Source organism: Talpa occidentalis, unplaced genomic scaffold (genome assembly GCF_014898055.3).
Source record: "Talpa occidentalis isolate TD23 unplaced genomic scaffold, MPIMG_talOcc4v2.1 talOcc4.4, whole genome shotgun sequence".
NCBI lineage: Eukaryota > Metazoa > Chordata > Mammalia > Eulipotyphla > Talpidae > Talpa > Talpa occidentalis.
The window spans coordinates 131456646-131478653 of NW_023604295.1; the positions used below are offsets into that span (position 1 = coordinate 131456646).

The 22008-nt window shown below is 36.9% G+C and overlaps 1 protein-coding gene and 1 non-coding gene across 3 annotated transcripts in view; both read left to right on the forward strand.

The window, feature by feature from the left end:
• Nucleotides 1-22008, forward strand: part of KLHL2 (kelch like family member 2) — an 88592-nt gene that overhangs the window by 63255 nt on the left and 3329 nt on the right. For both annotated transcript variants that reach the window (XM_037526408.2, XM_037526406.1), the window contains exons 6-13: nucleotides 2879-2988; nucleotides 7145-7261; nucleotides 8395-8544; nucleotides 13860-13977; nucleotides 16634-16831; nucleotides 17234-17335; nucleotides 18906-19034; nucleotides 19761-19901. In XM_037526408.2, coding sequence (XP_037382305.1) covers nucleotides 2879-2988; nucleotides 7145-7261; nucleotides 8395-8544; nucleotides 13860-13977; nucleotides 16634-16831; nucleotides 17234-17335; nucleotides 18906-19034; nucleotides 19761-19901 — 1065 coding nt within the window. The remainder of the gene's footprint in view (nucleotides 1-2878; nucleotides 2989-7144; nucleotides 7262-8394; nucleotides 8545-13859; nucleotides 13978-16633; nucleotides 16832-17233; nucleotides 17336-18905; nucleotides 19035-19760; nucleotides 19902-22008) is intronic.
• Nucleotides 459-586, forward strand: LOC119258360 (small nucleolar RNA SNORA11). Its single transcript, XR_005128223.1, has one exon. It is a non-coding gene; the product is annotated as a small nucleolar RNA SNORA11 (small nucleolar RNA).

The following is a 22008-nucleotide window of genomic DNA, read 5'->3' on the forward strand; positions in this document are numbered from 1 at the left end:
GCTCCTAAAGGAGAATTTTTTCCAAAAACGGAGCACTTTTTGAAGAAGTACTTTTTCCAAGAAAAAGCTTTGGAAAATTCAGAAAACAAACCCTAATCTGTGGACCTGGGAGATGCCACAAACTTAAACTATAGTAAAACCAAAAATAGGTTGTAAACTCTCAGCTTGGTTCGTTGCAGAGCAGAGGGAAGACATACATGCTTTGGGATTGTGTCATAAAAAGAATCAAGAAGCCTTGGGCTGGTATATCCTAAGAAGGTGTAAGAAAGCTTCAGAACTTCTATGTGAGCTGAGAGGAAGGTATTTTTCTCCTGAAGCAGTAAAGGCTTGAGAAGGTGTCTACTTTAATACACAACTCTAAGAAAATATAAAAACCAAAGGTGTAAGATGAAACCACTGATCAAACCCAAAGATATAGAAATCTGTGATTTACCTGGTAATCCAAAATAGCTGTGTTTCAGGTATGCTCACAGCAGGGAGTCTGAAGAAATGGTTCCTCTGTGTAGGGCACACCCAACAGGAATCTGGGATCATTCACAAGGGTCACAAAAGTTGTGGCCTTTCCATGAACAGATACCCGATAGGTAAAAGGGTGGGAAGCAAGCAGATAAGTAGTATTGCAGTATATCAGCCATTGTTTTGAATGTGTTGCAGACATCAGTTCTTTTCATCTTTGCAATAACTATGTGGCATTGGTAGTATTGTCTTCATTTGAAAGGTGAGAAAACTAAAGCACAGAAAGGTAAAGGAATTTGTCCAAGGTTTCGTAGTCAATTAGAAAGTACAGGATTTGGGACTGGAGGTCAGGTAGACTTAATTTTTTTTCATATAGTGTACCTCTTCAGATAAACCATGATCATTTTTGCAAATTAATTTTCTCATATGGCAGTACCATCTTTACCACACTTTTTAAGTTCACTGAGATAAACCAAACTCACTCTTTTTAAAAAAAATCTGTTTTAAGGAAAGTCAACAAGCTATAACAAAGCACAGAAAGACAATTCATTGAAATTGGGAAAACAATACATAAGTATATAAGTTTAACAAAGAGGCACAGAAATAAATAAAAAGAACCAAACAGATTCAGGGGGGAAGATTCAATGAATGAAATGAAAAATGCAGTAGAGAACAACAGCAAATTTGATCCAGCAGAAGAATCAGTGAGATTGAAGATACAAACTTTGAAACTATCTAGTTAGAGAACAAGGAAATAGAATGAAAAAAGTAAGGAGAGACTGCATGATCTATATGATACATGAAAAGGACCAGTTGGTGTATCACTGGAGTTCAGGAGGAAAACAGAGTGAAGAAAGCAGAAAACTTTTTTTTATAGAAATGACAGCTGAGAACTACCCAAATCTGGGGGAAGATTTTGGATATCCAAGTTCACAAAGCTTATAATCATCAACAAAAGCAACTTAAAGATGTCCTCTCTTAAAGACATAGTAAAAGTCAAAAACAGGATAATCCTAAAAACAGCAAGAGAAAAAATCACTAATTTGTAAGTGAATCTGTATAAGGCTGTCATTGTATTTCTCAGCAGAAACCTAACACACAAGAAGAGAGTAACATTATATATTCAAAATGCTGAAAGAAATATAATTGCTAACCAAGAGTACTTTACCTAGCAAAGCTGACATTCAGAAATAGAGCTAAAAACTTGCCCAGATAAACAAAAACTGAGGTAGTTAATCACCACTAGACCTGCCTTACAATACATGCTGAAAGGAGTTCTTCACCCTGAAACGAAAGAATACAAATTAGTAACATGAAAATTACACAACATTCTGAGTGGTAAAACTGTAATATGGTGGCATGTTAAGTCTGAAATTAAAGCACAAGAGTATTAAAAAAAAAGTGTGAATATAGAATAGCATTTACTCACATCTGAGTTCTGTAATCAGAAGGTTTACAAATTTAAATACTGTTAGTCTTTTTACCATATAAGGAATAGATGTTTAACTTGAAAATATCCCATGTAAAATAGATGTGAGTCTGAGTACATCGTAAAGCAGTCTTCCTACCTGTATTCTGCTTTGCTGTGGTTTAAACAAGTCACTCAGTACAGGTTACTTCCCCTAGTGAGGTTGTTTGGATTTGTGTTGGTATTTCTTGCCAGCAGAAGTACAGTTGGTTTTCTCATTCTTAGGTTAGATTAAGAAAAATCTCTTCTTGCCCAACCACTATGGAGAGCTGTGTGGAGATTTCTTGACCTACTAAAGATAGAGCTTCCATATGATCCAGCAATTCCACTCCTAGGTATTTACCCACATGACACAGAAACATTAATTCCAAAGAGTACCTGCACCCCTATGTTTATAGCAGCACTATTTACAATAGCTAAGCTATGGAAACAACCCAAATGCCCAGAAATAGATGACTGGATCAAGAAGATGTGGTCCATATACACAATGGAATATTACTCAGCAATCAAAAAAGATAAACACATGCAATTTGCAGCAACATGGATGGAGCTGGAAGGGATCATGCTCAGTGAAATAAGTCAGAAAGAGAAAGAAAAATACCGGATGGTCTCACTCATAGCAGGAATTTAGAAAACCTAAATAAGGGGCCAGGAAAAAGACTAATTAGTACAAAGTAAAAATCAAAATCAGCAAGCAACTATAAATCAGAGACACACTACAGCTGGGGTGAGGGAAGGGGAGAGGAAGAACTAGGGTCAAAGTAAGGGGGGGGTGCAGTTGTATGGGGAATATAACCAAAATGAAAATGCATACATTGTGCAAAAATCAAAAGTGATGTAAGAATTATATAAAATAAAATATTAATATAAAAAAGAAAGAAAAATCTCTTCTTAAGCAGTTTGAAACAGTGATAACAGACTGTTATTAAGGGATTTTTGTTTACTTTCCAACAGAGCAACATTTTTCAGATGTTGTACTTAGTGAAGAATTTCTCAATCTTGGCATTGAACAAGTGTGCAGCTTAATCTCAAGTGATAAACTTACTATTTCCTCAGAAGAAAAGGTAAGTATATTTCTGTTTTTCCAGTATACAGTGGTATAATATTTTTCCTTTTTATATTTCACTTTATTTTGTAAATTTGTGACCCTGTACATGTAGTGACAGCCAGTGATCTTTAACTGAAATCAAGACACTCGACTACTTGACTTGATTGTATAAATTACTGTTTCTTCACTCCTGAGGAGGTTCCCTAAATTGTTAGCGTTTATGTACTTGATCTCTATATCCAGAACTTGTACCCATTAACCAGTCTGATCCAAGTGCCTTTGGGGAACTGAGTTTCTCCTGCAACTAAAGGCCTAGAAAAATTGTGATCTAAATGGCAATACTTTTCAAACCAAAATAATTTCACTGTTGTGTGAGAGGGAAGAAGCTATCAAGGGTGTCACAGTTTACCTAGCTCCAGACTGAACATCCTTGATCATACTCTTCCTTTAGAGTGGTCCCCTATTGCTTTTTTACTCTCTCCCAGAGCACTGTGCCGCTGCTTGATCAGGTATGACCCCAGTCTCCACATTTTCGCTTGCCCTTATTGGACCTGCACCTTTTAAATAGTTGATGAGAGAAGCTTCTCTAGTGAGTTTTTTCTTGTGGTAGGTTGCATAGCGTATGGGAAGTAGGACACAAAAGTTTGTGAAAGCGTGTTTGGAGGAAGTTGAACTTGAGTGTTTCCTGTATGTGTTTTGGATTTAAAGTTGTGTCAACTTTAGTTCTATTTCTCTATTGCAGAAAGCATATTCTTTCTGCCTGGGGGTAAAATGACACATTTACTCTAACATTTGCCATAGGAAAAACACCATGTAAAAAGTGGTTATGAGGTTTGTAATCTTGGCACTCTTAGAAATCTAGAGGAGAGGAAGATGTTACTACTTGTATTTAATAGACACATACCAAGTGCCTGCCAGGTACCAGACCTTGCTCTGGGGTCCCAGATATGAGAGGATTAGCAAAATAGAATTCTTTACTCACAGACTGGAGGGACAACCTCTGGGGTAAATAAATGATTACAGGATACTGTATAGGGTTCTGTAGCAGCATTTAGTCATTCTTGGGATGAGGATGGAATAGGAGTTCAGCTTGGCTCCAGGCGGTCTGATCCAAATTTTTAAAAAACAAGTATGAGTTTGCCAGGGAAATAGGGATGGTGGGAATGGGAGAGGCATTCCAAGTAGGGGGACCAGAATATACAAATGTAAAGTAGTATGACAGAATAATTCATTAAGTTGATTCAGTGTGATTAGAGTTTGAATTATGCCTGTAGTGTGATAGGACATAAGATAGAAGTATGACATAAAATAGCCATATTTGAGAAAATTGACTTTATCTTAGTGGTGACGAGTTTTTAAAGGCTTTTAAGCAATAGGAGAATGCCATGGTAATACCTGCATTATACAAGTGTTAGGAAGCGTCTTCTGGTTTCTACCACTACATTTTATAATGCTTTTTATAATAACCATTTTATAATGCTTCCATTTTATAATGCCATTTCTGGGGACAGAATCCATGCAGGTTGTATAGGGACAGCTTGTCTGTTGTAGTGTTTTGGTTCCAGCTGGGGTTGCTTGGTTGGCTGGAGATAACTCGCATGGTTCTGTTGGGACCATGTACCTTGGGCTCAGTCTGTTCTGCAGTTGGTACCTTTTTTGCCAAAATGACTCCTTCACTTACTTCTCTGCTTCCTGGGCGGGGAGTTGTTTACTATCTCTTTCCTTCCTTCTGCTTCCTCCCTTCCTCTTCCCCTTCTTTCTTCTCTTTTTGCAGCTACTTTGTTTCTCATAGCATGGTGTTTCTAAGTAATCAGGTTTCTTACATGACATTGGACTTCCTCCATTGGAGGATTCCAAGAGACTGGAGTGGAAACTTAAAGGATTCTTATGACCCAGCTTCAGTAGTCACACAGCATCACTTCTACCACATTGTGTTGGGTACACAGGGCCAGCTCTCATTCCATGTGCAAAGTTACCACAGGAGGGGTAGATACCTTGAAATGTGGTTTGTTAGGGGATCAGCTTTGGAGACCAGCTCTTACAGTGATGGTTTGCAGAATGGACCAAAAGTGAGGGTCAGAGAGGAGGATAATGAAGTCCATACCGGTAACAATAGGATCTGACAGGACAGTAGAAGCAGGGGAGAAGAAAAGATGGGGCCAGGAAATATAGTAAGTCCTCACTTCATGTCATCATAGATTCTTGGAACTCTGACTTTAAATGAAGCTATATAGAAGGAAAGCGGGTCTTTTAATAGTGTACTTTTTCATTCAGTGCAGCCTGGGATTATTTATTTCTCATCAACATAAAAAAACAACATGATTTGAAGACCCACTATAGTTAGTAGATGGAATTGACAGGATCCTGTTTACCTGTAGTACCTGGCATATATAGGTACATGGTACAGTGGTAAATACTGACCAAGTGATTCAAAGAGGCATGTTAATGAAACCTAGATTATTTTTTTCTTTCTCTACCAGTATCACAATAACCTGCTTTTGCTCCCAGTAATCATTGATCTATCACTGAACATTTTATATAACCCCTGCAAGATTATTGAGCTATATAGTCATCAGTCTGGAAGGAAATTATGTACTCAAGTACTGACTTTCCTATTATTTAGTTTTTGTTTGTTTGTTTAAAATATTACAGTTTAATGTATTCTATTGGGACAAAAGAGAGTTTATCTGTTTTGCAGGCCCTCAATTTGGAAGTGTATGATCCAACATTTATTTGTAAACTTGAAGGAAAAGCCAAAAATGTGTTTTTTATAAGGGAATATGGTTTTTATTTCAGAATATCACTTTGCTGGGCCTCCCCAGTAGCGCAGTGGTTGAGCACTGGGTTGCAAAGCTGCCCGCAGCCTCTGCAGCACTGGTTCAATCCCCAGCCGCCGGGCGAGGGCCCCACATGGCACGCAGACCTCTCCTGCTGCCCGCTGCTCCCCTCAGCAGTGTACTTTGTCACTCTGCCTATTCTATTCTCCGCTCTGGCTCTGGTGAATTCTCTCACCCTCCCACACCTCTGACTGTACCCAGGGCTTATATAAATAAATAAATAAATAAATAAATAAATAAATAAATAAATAAATAAATAAATAAATCTTAAAAAAAAATATATATATATATATAAAGAAAAAAAGAATATCACTTTGCTTTATTATTTTGGCTACTTTATTCTGAATCAAAGGGACTTGAGGTTTAAATCTAGATAACCAGAACCTAATTTGATTTGGAAGTGTTATCAATAGTGAGTTAGATCACTTGGTAAACAGCAAATACCAAATGCATTCTAAATGTGTAAACATTCTAAAAGTACTTATTGCTTCCTAAATTAAATACAGAATTACCATTTGATCAAGCAGCTCCATTTCAGGGCATACATCCAAAGAGAATAAATACAGGCTACCAGAGAGACATTTGCACTACCATGTTCATTGCAGCATTATTTACATTTGCCTAAGTGGCCATCACAGATGAATGGATAAAGAGATATTGCATGTGTGTATGTATGTATGACATGTGGCTGGGCTATTATTTAGCCATGAGAAAGGCGGTTCTGCCTTGTATGACAACATGGATAAAACTTGTGGCATTATGCTCGGTGAAATAAATCAGGTAGAGAAAGACCAATACTGTATGATGCCACTTATGTGTGGGAAGTGGGGGGATGTTGATCAGAGGCTACAAACTTCCCATTATAACTTCTGAGGATCTAATATAGTGTGGTGATCATAGGTAACAATACCGATTACATAGTTGAAAGTTGCTAGGAGTGTAGATCTTAAATGTTCTCATTTTTATTTTAAAGGTAGTTATATGACATGGTGGAGGTGTTAGCTAAAGCTGCGGTGGTGATCATTTTGCAGTGTATAAATGTATCAAATCAGAATGTTGTACACCTTAACCTTACACAGTGTTATCTGTCAATCTGTTTTATCTCAGTAAAACTGACGGAGAAAGTGCTTACTGAATACCAAATAGACAAAGAATGAAATGGTATGAATGGCCTTTACAGTACATCGCAAGTCAGATTTTTGAAAATATTTGAGCCATGTATTAAACTTGGCTGCCTTAGAAGAATTGTATATAAAATGTAGTTTCATATATTTTATTCAAATGGCCTGGAATATGAATCATTACTTGTTTTTCTTTCCCCCATATTTTCTGCAGGTGTTTGAAGCAGTAATAGCTTGGGTGAACCATGACAAGGATGTAAGGCAAGAATTTATGGCTCGGCTGATGGAACATGTACGGTTACCTTTGCTTCCTCGAGAATACTTAGTTCAGGTAAAAGCATATGCCAAACACATGAATGCCGGTTGCATCCTGGCATGCAGATTGCCTCGCACAGTGATAAGAGCTCCAGAATTCAGATCAGTGGGGCCAAGGACAGTCCTTGGCAGCTGCTGCTTAGACTACTCCCCTTTCTTAGAAATTTGAACCCCACCGTTTCTAATTGGGGTAGCAAATACTTGAGTTTATCAAGGCCATTTTAAGTACATGTAAATAAATACATCTGTGCTCTGTGTCACTGCTCTCTCCCTCTTTGATTTCCTTTGGGTTGTCTCTCCTTACTGCTCTGCAGAAATGGAATTTCAACATTCACCCCAAACAGTGTTTAATTCCATTTCATAATTTCACAGTGGCATGCATTTGCTTTCTATCTTTCTAAGCTGAGGGAAACCAGGTGATTTGAAATATATAGGAATAAAGTGGTTCTCTTGTGGTCCCTGAACTGTTTTAAATTTATTCTTTTATTATTAATACCCTAATTGAAAACAAGAAAGGAAACATTTCTTTATTAAGAGATTAGATCTGAGCATTTTAGGATTTCCTGAAACTTCACTATTTATTGTAATCTGTGTCATCATCATTATGCTGCTCTTAAGAAAATGAACAGAAAAAACCTGCCCTGCATTTGAGGGCTGAGGCATAATAACTAGGGCAAGATTTATTTGTGATATAGGTACTTTGCTTTAAAGTATGAAGACTCTAGCATTCCTCTTCTGGATTTTCACTTGCCTTCCTGTGTTTGATAAACGTATGTTTAATTTGTTAGTATTGCCTCCCTTGCCTGAAGCACACATCTGAATTTTTGTTTTTGTTCCTATATGATTTGATATTTAAAGATAAGAAATAGATATAAATAATATTACTTGAAGATTATTTTATAGCTGACAATTGAAGTATAGAATTTTCACTGCTCTTCTCTTTGTTATACTTACATATAGATTTCTCTTATAACCAAGCATTTTTTTGGCTTTATTTTTCTTCGCGATATTTATAAACTTCGCGCTGTGATGTTTCAGCTAAACTGGAGAGGCTGGCTATTGTATTTTTCTTTTTCTCTACTTATGTTTCTTTGTTAATTTTGTCATGAGATAGTCCTCTTAATGGGATGTGTCTAATTTCTTTTACAGAGAGTAGAGGAGGAAGCATTGGTCAAGAACAGCAGTGCTTGCAAAGATTACCTCATTGAAGCTATGAAGTATCATTTGTTGCCAACAGAGCAGCGCATATTGATGAAGAGTGTCCGAACTCGACTGAGGACCCCCATGAACCTGCCCAAAGTAGGATCTATTGTTCATACTTGTTATTACCTTATCTAAAAGGCCCATAATGAGGCTGCTAATATTTTTACTCATCTGAATTTCCATGCTGTATTGTTTTAGTTTCCCTTCAATAGAAGTGTGTCTAAGAATTCATTGTAGTGCATATAATTCAACTTCTCTACTGATTTTGTCTGTGGAGGGTGGGAATTGTTTGGTTCATTTAATCTTTATAAAATATGTCATGACACTCTTCTGGAACAGCAGGGAACTGATTTTTGTACCTTCTGAGACTTATTAGCATGAATTGTAGTAGAAAGGAAAATCAGTCTATGTTGAAAGATTTCTCTGTAAGCTATGTGTTTACTTAGTAACTGAAAGCCAAGCAGTTTCACAGAATTACATATTATTAGAATGAAGGACGATAGATAGCTCATTCAGGCCATCTCCTTTTATTCCCTGTTGTGGACTACTTGATGGTTCACCCACACATCATAGGTAGCTGTTTCAGTGTAGGTTTCCTGTATGTCTTCCCAGATCTCCAGTGCCCACATATTCCAGTGTGAATGTTCACATTCTACCTTTATCTTTTTGGTTGAGGCCATTCTTGTGTTGCTGATTTAATTTTCCTTATAAAATAACCCCTCATTTCTGTCTCTCTGTTTGCAGTTCCTTCTGATATGTTTGCCTCTTTATCGCTCTGGACGACCAACACTTTAAGCACCACTTGTGTATGGTCATATGGTCTGATCAGAATGGTCCATAATATAATGCTTTTATGTATTTATTTTTAGCTCTTGTGTATGTTTGGGGCAATGATGAATTAAGAAATAAGAATTAATCTGTTGTCAATTTTTTTCTTTATATCACCTTTACTTATTATTCTATCCTTTCCATTGAATTATGTCTCTTAAATTCTTTCACTTTAATGCTTTTGTTTAGTGTTTTTTTTTTTTAAGTTTGATTTTTGAAGTCTACATTTTTAATTGCTTCAAATCTATACTGGTATTACATTTCTGTTTTCCCCAGTGTTAACAACCCAGTTCTCAATTTAGAACCAGTTGCAGATTTTTCCAGTGTCCAATTTACTCCTTTTCCTAGATCATTAGTAAATATTTTAATTTAGATGGAGAGAAGTGTTCTTGCTGGTGACACCTTATTAGAAATACTCAACTGACATAGTCATTTTGTGAAAGTTTAAGTTCATATGATTGTTTATTTTCTAAGCCAAAAATAAGTTATTTGGCATGTAACATCCAATGAGATTAAGGATCAAATGGATTCAAATTTGGCATGAATTTTCTTTCAACATCCTTCTGCGTGTTACTCATCATTTTGTCGGTCCCTAGAACCTGAATGCTTTTCTCAAAATATTCTAAATTTTTACTGAGAATGATTATCACTTTAAAAGGTATTTACAAGGCAATCACTTCCTGCCCTGTTTTGAACATTGGTATTTGCCGTTTTTAAATTTTCTGATCTCTCCTCAGTTCTCCAAGATTTTTCAAAAATAATTGTAAGTGACTCAGTAAGTACATTAGCTAGTTCCCTTAACACTTTAGTATGCATGCCATCTGGGTCTGCTGATTTTATAAATGTTTACATTTTCCAAATACCCTTTTACCTGCTTTTATAAGTAGCCATCTTTATAAGTCTTCATTACTTCATATTTGTCTATTATTATTTGGTGTCAGTTTTTGTTCTTCAAAAAAAGATTTTTGAAAAGTATCCAGAGTCTTAGCCCATTTAAATTACCATTCTTCATGCTGGTCTTTTCAACTTCCTTCTGTGGTTTATTTTTAATCTTTAATACTTGCAAGAGATTTCATTTTTGTGAAAGAATGTCACATTTGTAAAAGATCTTATCTTGTATATTCCCTTTTCTGGCAGCTTTAGCTTTGCCATCTTCAGCTATGGTGTAGAGACCTTTACAGTGAAAACGAATTCAGTTCTAACTTCTGGAATAAACATGTCACTTTTGAAAACCTTCCAAAGAGTTCTTGGTAAACTCTTATCACATATTTCATTTTCCTTCAAGTAGAGCTGTGATCATTTGTTCAGATGATGTAGTTTCTGGCTCCTCTGGTTGTGCTCTTTCCAACTATATTATACGTTTGGATTCCTAGTGCTTTAGCTTTTACTTTATGGTGGCTGTCCTGATTCATGAAGCTTCTCTTTTTTTTTTTTTTTACGAGAAAAAAAAAGAATAACTTGTATGCCTCCTTTACTGGGAGAGACCCAGTAAAACTGAGTAACTCACTGAAGTGGTTTAATTCATGACCTTCAACAACTCCAGCTAAAGACTAAGTCTTGGGGAGGGGGAAAGAGAAGGTCCCTTACGGGAGGGAGACCAGGAGGCACAGTAAACGTGGGCATGACAGCAGATTTGTTTTCTTCTCCTTTGGTCAGAGCCCACTATAGTAATGACTTTTAACTCTTACCCCTGAAGCTTCTCCTTCTCTGTCAGGGTGACTGTGGAGGAGAGCAGCTGAAGTTGTGGGGAGCAGTGAGCAACCCTTTACGTGTTGTATGATTCCTTCTCATTTTGTTTATCTATATGTTTTTTGGAAAAGATCATTTTGTTGGATGTTTTCTCCATGGCACTGTCATTTTAGAGTGGTTGTATTTGAGAGTAATTTTTTTATTTGAGATTAATTTTAAGTAGCTAGGTAAGAGTGAAGCAAAGATTAATTGCTCTGGCTTCTATATTTCATAGTAATGATTCAGTTTACCATAGTAAAGATGTATCAAATCAGACAAAAATTGGTAATAGTGCTGAGAAAAGTATTGTAAAGCTTTGATGATCATTCTGTCATGATGGTGACTTAGTGCTTTTTAAATCAGGCACTGCTTCTGTCAACTCATACTATTTTGCATGAATGATTTCTTTTTATATCTGAAACATTAGTTTTGCATCTGCCATAAACAGTATTGGGGTTGTGTAAGGAACTCTTGGATTTGGATATAATTAAAATTTTTCTAATGTACTTAATTGTTAGCTTTTTTTCCATGGAATCTGTATTTTTATAAATGCTGTCATATTATTCATATTACTTGAGTAGTCTTTTTCTATATTTTACCCAGAATATCTATTAAGAGTTGCAATTGGGAAATTAGAAACCAGATTTTTTAGGTGACAACTTATAACTACTATTAATAGGTGAAGAAAGTGAAAGAATAGAGTTTAATTGGCTTACATTTTAGGATTGGTCACTTGAATTTTAACTCTCTATTTCTTGCCTTCCTTAAATATTTTGCATATAACTTTCCCATACTAGAAGTCTCCCCAGTTTTCTATCCCATTTCATTTATATGATTAATATGGTATTTATCAAATGAGATCCACTGTCTTTTACAAATAACTGGGTATCTGAGTTACGATCACCTTTTTGCATGTGGTAGCACAGTGGTTTGTTTGGACAGTCTCTTGACCTCAAGCAAATATCCCTGCCCTCTTAATCTTCCCATAATATATTCTTCCTGCTCGCCATTATTTCTGATTCCCAGAGTCCCAAATCCTTACTCCATTTTACTTCTTTTGGGTGAGTAAAGAAAAAATATTATTACTATTCTTTGCACATTTTCTTTTCCATCTTCATTTTGATGTGTGAAAATGAATTATTTTATGGAAATCATGAGATTTAACATTTGAGAACCACAAAATATAATAAATCCATGTTGTTTCTCAAGGATTTTTTAAATACTCCCTTCTGAATTGCTTTTAAATTGATCTTCCCCAGATCTATCAACCAAGCCTCTTTGAAGTGTTCTTTGACTGCCAGGCCAGTTTAGATGTTTGAACACATAGTTCTTTAAATCCCTTGATACGAAGTTGATCTTACTGTCTATGATTTTACCACCATGCCCCACTTCATTTTTTTCCCCTTTGGTGATAGGAGGGGGAGGGTATTGTAGATTTTCTGTTATTTCTTTATTTATTTGCATTCAACACTAGGTGAGTGGTAGATCTGGAAAAAAATCATAGAATTGATCTATATTCAGTCTTCTTACTGAAGCCTTTAATTTTCCTTCTATGCTCCAGTTAATAAATTACTAATATAGGCTTCTTTTTGGAAATAGAAGATTTACTCTAACTCAGGAATCATGTTTTCTGTGTTATCCATCTTCTTTCTGTAGTTTTAAGTGTAGGTAGGTTATTGCTCAGTCCAGCTTACAAACCTCCCCTTTTTGTATGTATGTATATTCCATGTTCTGTTTGTTCTTTTTGTTTCTTTTGAATGTTAGCTTTTCCTGTCATCTCATTTTTCACCCAAGGTCCCGGCCATTCTTTACAACATTCCATACATGACTTGTTAGCTTTTGTGTTCTTCTGATTTGATGGCTGTGTTTTCAGTGTTGGCAGAGTGCAAAAAAAACAAACAAATTGATTGACGAATTCCATCTCTCTCAAGGTTCCATCCTCCCCTCCAGGAAGCTTTCCCAAAATTATGACAACCTTCCATTTTCTGATCAGTAGCAATTAATGTCAATACTAACCATATAGCTTTTCAGTCATTTATAAATGTGTATTGTTCTTGATTTACTTCATGGGTCTTGTCTCCTTAGTGAGATCTATAAGCTTTTGGGGGGTAGAAACCATGTCTTACATTTCTTATGTATGGCCCCTAGTGTAATTCTGTATAAATGCAGCTGGTAGGTGCTTAGATTGAATTGAATTGAAGAAATTCATACACCTCATTTATTCTCAGCACTGGATTATTGTGCATTTGTTCATTATGATTCTGGTACCTCCATTATTTGTCCTCAGTGGTTTTATTTGTGTGGCATCAAGAGAGGTCTCTTTACTTGAGATCTGTGAATCTGTACTCTCTTGTGAACTCCAATATGATCACTACCCCTTCTGCAATAGGTTTTTTTTTCCCCCTTTCATCTTTCTTTTAATCCCTTACTGTCCACTTCACTTCACCTACCCATGAGCATAAGTTTCATTTCTGCTCTCCTAGATTGTGGAGATCTAATCCCTGGCTATGACAAAGCCAGATCTAGTTATAACAAACCCTGTGACATATTGCAGCCTTGCCAGTGCTGACTGCCTGCTGTTTTTTGGCTTAAATACTGCTTTTGCTTGAAGGATCAGAAACTTCCTTTAGTTTCTGAAATCCTTATTTTTGACTAAATGTGCTAGACAATAGAATTGTAGTTCTAACATGTGCCCCCTTTGTTGGCGTTTATTAAATGTTGATTAGGTGGTTGTTTTCCGTCTCACCCTACCATCTTCATCCTAACACTCTCCACATCAATGTCTTTGTAAGACATTTAAAATCCCTGAGTGTAGAATAGTTGTTTGTTCAAGTGCTTATCTTCTACCCTTCCAGTTGATGGTGGTGGTTGGGGGCCAGGCACCCAAGGCTATTCGAAGTGTGGAGTGCTACGACTTTAAGGAAGAGCGCTGGCACCAGGTTGCAGAACTGCCTTCCAGGAGATGTAGAGCAGGTAAGCAAGACACACATGGCCATGACCCTACTGCTACATCTTTGGGAACTTTTCTCTCAGGTTTTATTTTATTCATTAGAAGAATCTTTATTAGAAAATCTTGCTTAAGGTAGGTAGCTATGTGGTTAAGCAGTGATTTAGGAGCCTCATATAACTCACCAGGCATTGATGGGGGAGCTGCTCTGTCTTTATCTTAAATTGTCTTTCTGTTTCTCTAGTCTAAGGTGGAGGGTCTAGCAAATTTGATGGGTATTTTCTTAGTTACCTCTGCTTAGGGTGGGAACTTCAGTTCTAGGAGATCCCTGACTTAGCTGTCAGCCACATTTGCCCTCTTCAGTTTTACAAGCTTTTGTTGAAGTAGACCTTAGTTAACCAGAATTGCAATCAGAAATGGCAGTTGTAAACTCTGAGGATTCTTCCTGGGTCTCAAACTTGCATCCATAATTCTTACCTCCTATAGCAAAAACAGTTCCCAAGTGTAATGGACTCCAATCTCCATCATGGAGACCTTGTCTTTACAAGCTGTCTAGTATTTGGGGGGAAGAGTGGGTACCCAAATGTCATGTAATTTTTACTGGTTTTTAGTTGAACTTTAAAATTGATTTTGATGGTATGTTGAGACAAGACTACACTGAATTCCTTATGCATACATCGTTGTGTACATATACTAATGTTTTCAGTGGGATGAAACTCTAGAACTGGAATTACTGATTCAATAGGGACCCTAAGAGAATACACTCATTATGATGTCCACTGACAGTAAAATACAAAGGTACCAGTTTCCTTCCATCCCTGATACTGCCTTGTAATTAAATGTTTTGAGTATTGCAAGTCTAATGTTATCTCATCTTTATTTGTACTTCATTTTTATGAGAAAAGCTTTCCAATCTGTTAGTTTGTAAGTTTTGCCATTTTTTTATTGTTTTGTTGGTTTGACAGATATATTTATATGTTAAGGAAAGTAGCTCTTTAAATCTCATTATGGTGTGGATGTTTATTTTATTCTTTTATCTTTTGACCTTACATTATTTGGCTATGTAAAAATTATAGCTTTTTATGTAGTCCTATACATCAGAGTTTTGGCTTTGGGCTTAAGGTTTTGCATCTTATGTAGAAAAGTCTTACTCCAAAATTACTTGTTTTGTTTTTTAAAAACTTTTATAGTTTTAGATAATTTTATACTTACAGAAGAGTTGCAAAGATAATACAAAGAATTCTAGTATTCTCTTACCATAATATTAACAGCTTGCATTACTGTAATAAAAGTAACAAAACTAAGAAATTAGCATTGGCACAATACTATGAACTAACTCTAGACTTCTTTCCTGTTTCAGCACTTTTTCCATGAATGTGCACATTCTCTTCCATGCCGCTCGTTGAATTTGTCTGTCATATTTTCTAAATCTCTTCTGATCAAGATGACAGTTCCTTAGACTTTCCTTGTTTTCCACGCCCTAGATTCATTTGAAGGATACCTCTGAATTTGGATTTGTCTGATGATTTCTCATTATTACACTAAAGTTATGATTCTTTCTGGTGCCTCTTCCAAGTGTCTCTCCATGTCTTTACTCCACCTGTCTCCTCCATGCCCCCCAGGTCCCTGGAAAACGTCCAAAGCAAGCACAACCTGGTCCGTGTCTCCTCTGTGTGTCTCAGGATTCCCCTTGTAGCTCAGTTCTGCTGCTCATTAGGTGGGCAGGGAATATGGAAGTCTCTTTTTTATGGAGATGCCCTGTTACAGGACTGTATTGACTCCATAAAGTAAATCTTAATTCTTTAAAGCTGTTTGGTTGTATCCGACTCTATGCACATCCTCTAACAAACCATTCTTGTTAATAAAACCATGTTGCTTATTGTCTCCTAGGGGAGATTGTGAAATGATAAAGCTGGACTGACATTAATTGCTCTGGAGCTACACCTCTGTGGTCCTGATGTATATATGAGAGAGACCCAATAAAATTGAATAACTCGGCACATTTTTTTTCTTAAAGGGCCAGAGATTTTATGTGTTCTGTGACCCCTGTGGCAGTGACACCAGTGCTGCTATGATGTGAAGGAGCCATCAATAGGATATCAGTGAACTAGGGGGGTTGTGTTCCAATAGCGCTTCATTTATGGGTGCTGAAATTTGAGTTGTCTCCAATAGTTTACATGTCACAGATAGTCTTGTTCTTCCTATTGTTTTTCAGCCATATAAAATTATAAAAACTATTCTGAACCCATGGGTTCTACAAAAGTAGTCAGCCTACAGGCAGTGATTTACTAGCTCAATAGCATCATTACCTGAGCGTGTCTGACAAAAATAATAGCTTTTCATTTAAAGTCATCCAGTAGAAAATTTAAAATTGAAAGCCTTGGGACATGCATGCAGGTCGAAGTTGAAAAATATTGACTTACTATTGAAACCTGTAAATGAATATTTGAAAAGCCCAGAGTCAAAATAGTACCTCAGTCCATGCCACTGTGTTGTCCTCTCGGAAAGAAGGTCAACTTAACCCTTTTATATTCTTGCTGATGAATAGCATTTCTCAGGATCTCTTCAGTCAGGATTCTCCTAAGAGTGACTTATGTTCTGACAATAGCTGTAGACTGACTGGAAAGCAGTGGGGGTAGTTTAGTTGTATGCTCATCCTCAAACACTGTATTTCTTTTGCAGGCATGGTCTACATGGCTGGGCTCGTTTTTGCTGTTGGTGGCTTTAATGGCTCCCTAAGAGTGCGCACTGTAGATTCCTACGACCCCGTGAAAGATCAGTGGACTAGCGTTGCCAACATGCGAGACCGTAGAAGCACCTTGGGGGCGGCTGTGTTAAATGGATTGTTATATGCTGTGGGAGGATTTGATGGGAGCACAGGTAATTTCCTTTTCATTTCTCTGCACTGCTGTTAGAACAGCTTAAGGAACAAATTGTGGCAAAATTAGGAGACATTTGAGTGTTTTAAGAGGTACTTTAAAGATCAGGTTAAAAATGCCATCAAAAATCCCTTTAAATGATGGAAGAGTGCTAAATATATGAATTGTCTTTCTTGTGTGTCATTAGCAGTCATCTTACCAAGTTTAAAAAGTTAATAAATGCTGGTAGTTTGGATCGGAGCTATCCGGTGAAGAAACCAGTCCTGGTTATCATTTTTTTCCTTTTTAATTTTAATCCGGTTTTAACATACATGAAATAGCCTTGCCTAAAAATATACAGAGAACAACAATTACATTAAATGTTTTTAGAGGCAGAAATGAAGAGCATTGTACTACGTTGCAGGTTTATCGTCTGTGGAAGCATATAACATCAAGTCCAATGAGTGGTTTCACGTGGCTCCCATGAACACGAGGAGGAGCAGCGTTGGGGTCGGGGTCGTGGGAGGTAGGTGGCATCCACTCTTCCAGGTCGGTTTTCCTGATACAGATGCTTCTTGACGGGTGGGAGTGGTTTTTCCAGTAATGTAAGCCCCAGTTTTCTAAATCAGCAAGAAGTTATCATTTAAAAAGGGAAAATAGTAGTGACTATAAAATATTAACTATCTTCTTTTTAAAATTAGCTTGTCTGTGTAAGCTAACTTGTAGAAGGGTCTCGTCCTCCTTTTCTTCTCCATTTCTGTGCGTGTGTGTGTGTCGCCTATATAAAACTATTAACTGGTCTTCATAGGATTATTTGGGGGAAGAGTCAGATGATATTCATATTCAATTTGGTATCTGGAGAAAGGCTGTTTAACAGCTAAAGAATAGGTTGCTGCATTTGTTTACTTATATCCTACATTTTACCCCACAGAGTTTAAGAAAAGAGTCTAAGTATATTTTTTGGTGTGATTTTTAAATATTTGCTTGGGCAAATTGATGGGTTCTCATTCTCTCTCCACTGTGGGTACAATTTTCTGTGCATTTTTAATTTTTTTATTTTATTTATTTGTTTGTTTATACATACATACATACATACATACATACATACATACATACATACAAGCACTGGGTACAGTCAGAAGCGCGGGAGGGTGAGGGAATTCACCAGAGCCAGAGCTGGGTGCAGAGCAGGCAGAAGGACCTAAGTACACTGCTGAGGGGAGCAGCGGGCGGCAGGAGAGGTCTGCACGCCATGTGGGACCCTCCTCCGCTGGCCCGGGAGCAGCTAGGGATCGAACTGGCGCTGCAGAGGCTGCGGGCAGCTTCACAACCCAGCGCTCAACCACTGCGCCACTGGGGAGGCCCCTGTGCATTTTTTAACAGTTTTATTGAAGTGTAATTTACTTACCACACAACTCACCCATTTAAAGTATATAATTCAGCATGCTCTCATTACCATAATTCCATTTTAGATTATTTTTTATTATCCCAAAAGTATCCTGATTCCCCTTTGCTGTCACCTTTCTTCTCCCTCACCGTCATCACCTCCCAATCTAGTTAACATTTCTAGGTAAAATTTCCTCTTCTAGAGGTTTCCTGTTCATGAAATTATACCATGTGTGGGTGGCCCTTTGTGACTGACTGACTTAGCATGAGGTATAGTTTCAAGACTGATCCATGCTATAAGATTAGCTAGCACCTCATTTCCTCTTATTGCCAAATAATATTCTATTGTCTACTGCTGTTAACTCTTAATTTACTTTTTTTCAGTTTAATAGATAAGTTTGATATTTACTTTTGTTTTTCAGAACTTTGTTCACTTTCCAAACAGTGTTATCCAAAGATATAGTGAATGTATTTCCCACTCTATCAGCCGGAATGTTGATGAAAATCTAAAATTAATATCAGGCATAACCTACAGGTCTTACTATGATTTCATCGCTCCACCTGTCACCATTAGGCAAGGTCTTCAAAGTTCAGAAAAGTCAGTAGCACTTTAAAGGGAAACTCTGCTGCCATGAAGGAAAATATATTCTTGTCTGCCTGGAAAAAATAGCTTTGTGTGAATTTGACTTTCTCTATAATTCCACGTTCAGGTTTGCTCTATGCTGTAGGGGGTTACGATGGTGCTTCCCGCCAGTGTCTTAGCACGGTGGAGTGCTATAATGCCACGACCAACGAGTGGAGCTACATCGCAGAGATGAGCACCCGGAGGAGTGGAGCAGGTGAATATGAACCTCATGTAGCAGCTGAGGCAGGAAATAATGAAACAAGTGAAATGATTCATTGGCCTCTCTTTGTATGATCAGAAAATAGATTATATACTGATTTTAAAGATGCTATTAAATGTCTTTTGAATTACACAGGTAGTGGTAAGGAACTGCAGTTAAATATCACTTCATAAAATGTAATTGCTGAATGCTACGTTAAAGGCGTCTTCTCTGTTTCATGTATTATTCATGTCCTTTGGCATTTCTTTTAGTTTTTTGTTGTTTGTACTTCTGGGGAACATGCTTACCAAATCTCTATATATTTTTTTTTATACTGGTTTGCTTTTATCATCAAAGTTGTGTTTTGTTTTTTTTCTCATAAGGGTTATGTTCTAGGACATTCCTCTCTATATCACGTACATATTGTTTCTATTCTCTTTGACATGCCTCTTTTTTTAGAATAATAGTTCTTGTCATTTCTACTCATTTCCATTTCTTAGATAATATGCTTTAATATTGATTTATTTGCCATGAATAATAATTCTAAAAGTTTTAGATAACAGATTTTTTGAATAAACCCTAATATGTTAATTCTGTGGGGACTACACCTGAGGGGAAGGGGTGGGAAGCAAACATTGTTTAAAAATGAACAATGATGCAAAAAAATATATAAAGAAAATTATTAAAAAGTAATATAAACTCTTGTCCCTTTTGCATTAACAGTGTGGTTGTGTTTTATAGGTGTTGGTGTGTTAAACAACTTACTGTATGCCGTAGGGGGTCATGATGGCCCTTTAGTACGAAAAAGTGTTGAAGTGTATGATCCCACCACCAATTCATGGAGACAGGCTGCCGATATGAACATGTGCAGAAGAAATGCAGGTATCTGGCTAGCTTAAAATTGTGAAATTTGTATTGAATTTAAATGTTTGCTACTGTTGCTGTGTGTTTCCATTGCTGTTTTTGAGATCAGGATTCCCTAATAGATGAGCTCTTTAAGGCAGAAGCCTATGTAATAATCCTAAATAGTGAATTCCCAGTGGAGTATGTGGAATATAGCAGGTTATTGCTACTAAGTTATCATTTCTACCAGTGATGACTACTTGGCGATGTAGACTCAATTAGTATAAAAGCCTGCTATGTTAGCTGCTGAATTCATTCATTTTTTTTTAAAAGATGTATTTATTTATGCACATAAGAACTGAGGTGTAAGCCAAAAGTGCAGGGGCTGAGAGGATTCACCAGAGACAGAGTGGGGAGCAGAACAGGCAGATCTACTGAAATACACTGCTGAGGGGAGCAGCGGGCGAGACAGGAGAGGTTTGCTGAGCCATGTGGGTCAGCTCCCTGGATGGGGATCAAACTCATGTCACAGTGGCTGGTGATAGCTTGATAGTGCTTTGTGTTTAACTCCTGTGCCACCAGAGAGGCCCGAATTCATTCATTCTTATCAGAAACATTTTTTAGTGCCTATCATGTATCATGCGCTGGAGATCAAGTTCTCAGGGAGTTTAGTCTACTTGAGTAAATATTTATACCAGATTAAAAGGTTTACCTGGAGCGAAAGGCTACAGGGGCTAATCCTAAATTAGCACAGTTCAGGATTTCTAGAAAAGTTTAGGAAAAAAAAAAAAAGCAACAAATAATAATTTTAAGAAAGAGGATATCATCAGGATTAGGGAACTAAATACTTAAAGCTCGATAGAAGGAAAATAGAAATGAAAACTAGATTCAGGATAGTTAGTCTTTGGGGAAATGCAGGTCTTCTTTAAAATGCCATTGTCTTCATGCCAAAGTAATTTCCTCATAATTATCAAATTCACTGTACATCATTCATTGGATGATGTCGCAGGATGCATCCCTACCTCACTTGCACATACAAATACTCTTCGTAAGTTCTCTTTAGTTTAAATGTGATCACTGAGGGAGACTTCATGGGTCTGCAACACAAGGGCTATCAACAGCAGAGCAGAATTTACAGTTAATTGTACTTTATCTTGCACCTTATCCAGTCAGTTTTATTTGTTGAGGTAGTAAAACCTCTGTAGTCCAGAACCATTGTGAGATTGAGTTCTGAGATCTAAGCAGAAATACATGACTTGAGTACAAATTACATCAGAAAAAGTACTCTAAAATATGCTTGTGCCTTCCCATATTGGGAAATATTTTGCGATTTGAACTTTTCGCTGTTAAAATTTTCTATAAGATTGGAAGAATCTTGTTTTTTCTCTGTTTTACTGTTTTTAAGTGAAAATTAGCTCATTTCTTCTAGTCAGAAAGTAAAGGATATAATTTGCACTTATAGAGCTGTCCTGTCCTGCTCTTGTTCAGCTTAGGACTACTTTAAAATGGTATCAGTTTGCTTCCTGTCAAGTGACTAGAATAGTCATACAATTGAATTTGAATAGAAAAGATCCACTCCATTTATACAATAGATACTATTACTAGTGCACTTTTAAGTGCTCTTTAGAGATCTGGGGTCATTAGTTTGTTAAATTAATTATCTGTAAACATCTGTTAATGATGTTAGCTGAACTATCTACAAGAGACCAGTGTGTGGACAGCATCCTTCCGGATTTTTTTTGACACCCTCTAATATCAGTTTATAGTAACTCTGAGCTAGTACCAGTTCATAATAGCTCTGAATTTTGTTTAATATTATTAAATATGCTTTAAGAAATAAATTTAAATAGAGTGTTTAAAAGGGTTCTGCCATTTAACTCAGAACAGCAATTTTCTTTTTAAAACTATATTGTCAGACTTAAGGAAATTATTCTATTCCTCTTATTTCTTTTTTTTTTTTTAAAAAGATTTATTTATTTATGCATACAAGAGCTGGAGTACAGGCCAGAGATGTGGGGGGTGAAAGGATTCACCAGAGACAGGGTGGGGAGCAGAACAGGCAGATCCACTGAAATACACTGCTGAGGGGAGCAGCGGGCGAGTGAGGAGAGGTCTGCTGTGCCTTGTGAGTAGCTCCCTGGCTGGC